This window comes from Poromitra crassiceps (genome assembly GCF_964638095.1).
Source record: "Poromitra crassiceps genome assembly, chromosome: 25".
Classification (NCBI taxonomy): Eukaryota; Metazoa; Chordata; class Actinopteri; order Beryciformes; family Melamphaidae; genus Poromitra; species Poromitra crassiceps.
Window position 1 is genome coordinate 7445834 of NC_139649.1, and position 2500 is coordinate 7448333.

The 2500-nt window shown below is 49.8% G+C and overlaps 1 protein-coding gene across 1 annotated transcript in view; it reads left to right on the top strand.

Annotated features, from left to right (window-relative positions):
- The window catches only part of lrig1 (leucine-rich repeats and immunoglobulin-like domains 1), a gene marked incomplete at its 3' end in the record, with an annotated part of 46232 nt that overhangs the window by 21775 nt on the left and 21957 nt on the right, over nucleotides 1–2500 (top strand). Inside the window, 1 exon segment of the mRNA XM_083660642.1 lies at nucleotides 1745–1819. Within this exon segment, the coding sequence (XP_083516768.1) occupies nucleotides 1745–1819 (75 nt within the window).

Here is a 2500-nt window from a genome sequence, read left to right on the forward strand (position 1 = left end):
AGCTTCCTCCTATGTAACATGCCTGATGCCTGCCACTCCACATCCAGCAGCTTCCTCCTATGTAACATGCCTGATGCCTGCCACTCCACATCCAGCAGCTTCCTCCTATGTAACATGCCTGATGCCTGCCACTCCACATCCAGCAGCTTCCTCCTATGTAACATGCCTGATGCCTGCCACTCCACATCACAGCAGCTTCCTCCTATGTAACATGCCTGATGCCTGCCACTCCACATCACAGCAGCTTCCTCCTATGTAACATGCCTGATGCCTGTCACTCCACATCACAGCAGCTTCCTCCTATGTAACATGCCTGATGCCTGCCACTCCACATCCAGCAGCTTCCTCCTATGTAACATGCCTGATGCCTGCCACTCCACATCACAGCAGCTTCCTCCTATGTAACATGCCTGATGCCTGCCACTCCACATCACAGCAGCTTCCTCCTATGTAACATGCCTGATGCCTGCCACTCTACATCCAGCAGCTTCCTCCTATGTAACATGCCTGATGCCTGCCACTCCACATCCAGCAGCTTCCTCCTATGTAACATGCCTGATGCCTGCCACTCCACATCACATCAGCTTCCTCCTATGTAACATGCCTGATGCCTGTCACTCCACATCCAGCAGCTTCCTCCTATGTAACATGCCTGATGCCTGTCACTCCACATCCAGCAGCTTCCTCCTATGTAACATGCCTGATGCCTGCCACTCCACATCCAGCAGCTTCCTCCTATGTAACATGCCTGATGCCTGCCACTCCACATCCAGCAGCTTCCTCCTATGTATTGCCTTGAAGCGAGTCCAATTGAGAATAAAGTGGTGGTTTTCTATATTAAGCCTCCCCTCCACCACCCGATACCGTGGCCAACGCTGGCCTTGTAAATATTTGATACGGTGAGGAGAGGGCTTGGCTCTGTGTCACTCAGCACCGGCACACACAAGACACACACACACACATACACACACACACACGCAGGCACGCACACACACACACACACACACACACACACACACACACACGCACGCATGCACGCACACACACGCACACACGCACGCATGCACGCACACACGCGCTGACCGGTGCTACACACACACACACTGGTGACATCTCTGGCAGGCAGAGCCAGCCAGTCATACGCTCACCGACATCTGTTTCACTCCCGTGTTATTTTGGGCTTTTAAAAGGATGACTTGCTGGCTTGCTTTGTGGCAGTCAGACGGGTTTCTGTTTGAAATCCTTTGAATGACTTCTGCTCTGGTTGAATTTGCCCTCACGTGTGTGTCGAGGGCCTGTGTGGAATAGCCCCGGCATCTTAACGAGCGTAGAGTTGGTGTAGGAATGACAGGAATCCTTTAAAAAATCATTTCGAAAACCTGTCCTCGACTGAGGCTTGCGTTTGATAAAGTCTCACGAGCCTAAGCCTATATTTGTTTTGGTATCTCATTGGATTGTCTTGTATCACAAACTCCTTTCAGAAGATATAAGAAAGATCAGCTCCGGTTTAATGCAATTTGAGATATAAATGAAGGATTTGGGTTTTCATTGATTGTCGTCAATAAATGTGTTTTCTGTGCGCCTGAATTGTTCAGTGTAGAAGTGCGTGTTCTCTTTGGGGGGAAATATGTAGATCCCTGTAACCTCACAGCAACATCTCATCTTCTCTATGCACGTTCCTGTCTCCTCTGCCTGGTCACAGTTTCTTCTCTAACCTGTTCTTCTGTGTGTTTGTCATTTTCAGGAGGCTGGACCACAATGAGCTGACCTCCATACCAGATTTAGGACAGGCTGCCTCCAAGATCGTATCGCTCTACCTGTGAGTATCTCCCCATTCATCTACCTCTCTGCTACCATGATCATCTGGCACTCTGCTGCCATATTCATCTTGGGACAATGGCCTAATTTGGCATCTCCACAGCAACCGTTTTGAGGTGGTAAAGCAGGAAGTAAAGCAGGTGTAACCAATAACCATCAACGAGGGCCCTGGCTCTGGAACATCTAAATCAGGGGATCTCAAACTCACGGACCCCGGGCCAGACACTAAAACGATTTCATACGGCCCGCCAATTGATATCAAGTTATAGTGAAATCAGGCCCGCACCTCCGCTCGTTGTAAAACACAGAGCGCGCTCCTGAGGCGCGTGGACGAGGCGCTGTCTTCATGCAGACGAGCCGCATTTCACACCAGGGTTGCCAGATAAATTTACATACTGTAGATGTGCAGTTCCTTGGGCTGTTTGGTGTGCATTTTGGCGGTTTTTGAACTCTTTGTGCTGGAAACCGTCAGCAGTGTCTGGCAACACGCTTCACACTCCAGGCCAGCCAGCACGAGTCCGCGAGATCATCACTGCATGTCAAATCCACCTCATCATTAGCAGGTGATTCGGTCCGTTCACCCAAGTGAAAGAAAAACATTTTGCACGCTAAAATGTTGTCTTTTGTTGAGAAGTGAACATGTCGCTGTCAAAAGGCAAAAGAAAGGTTGATGACGAGCACA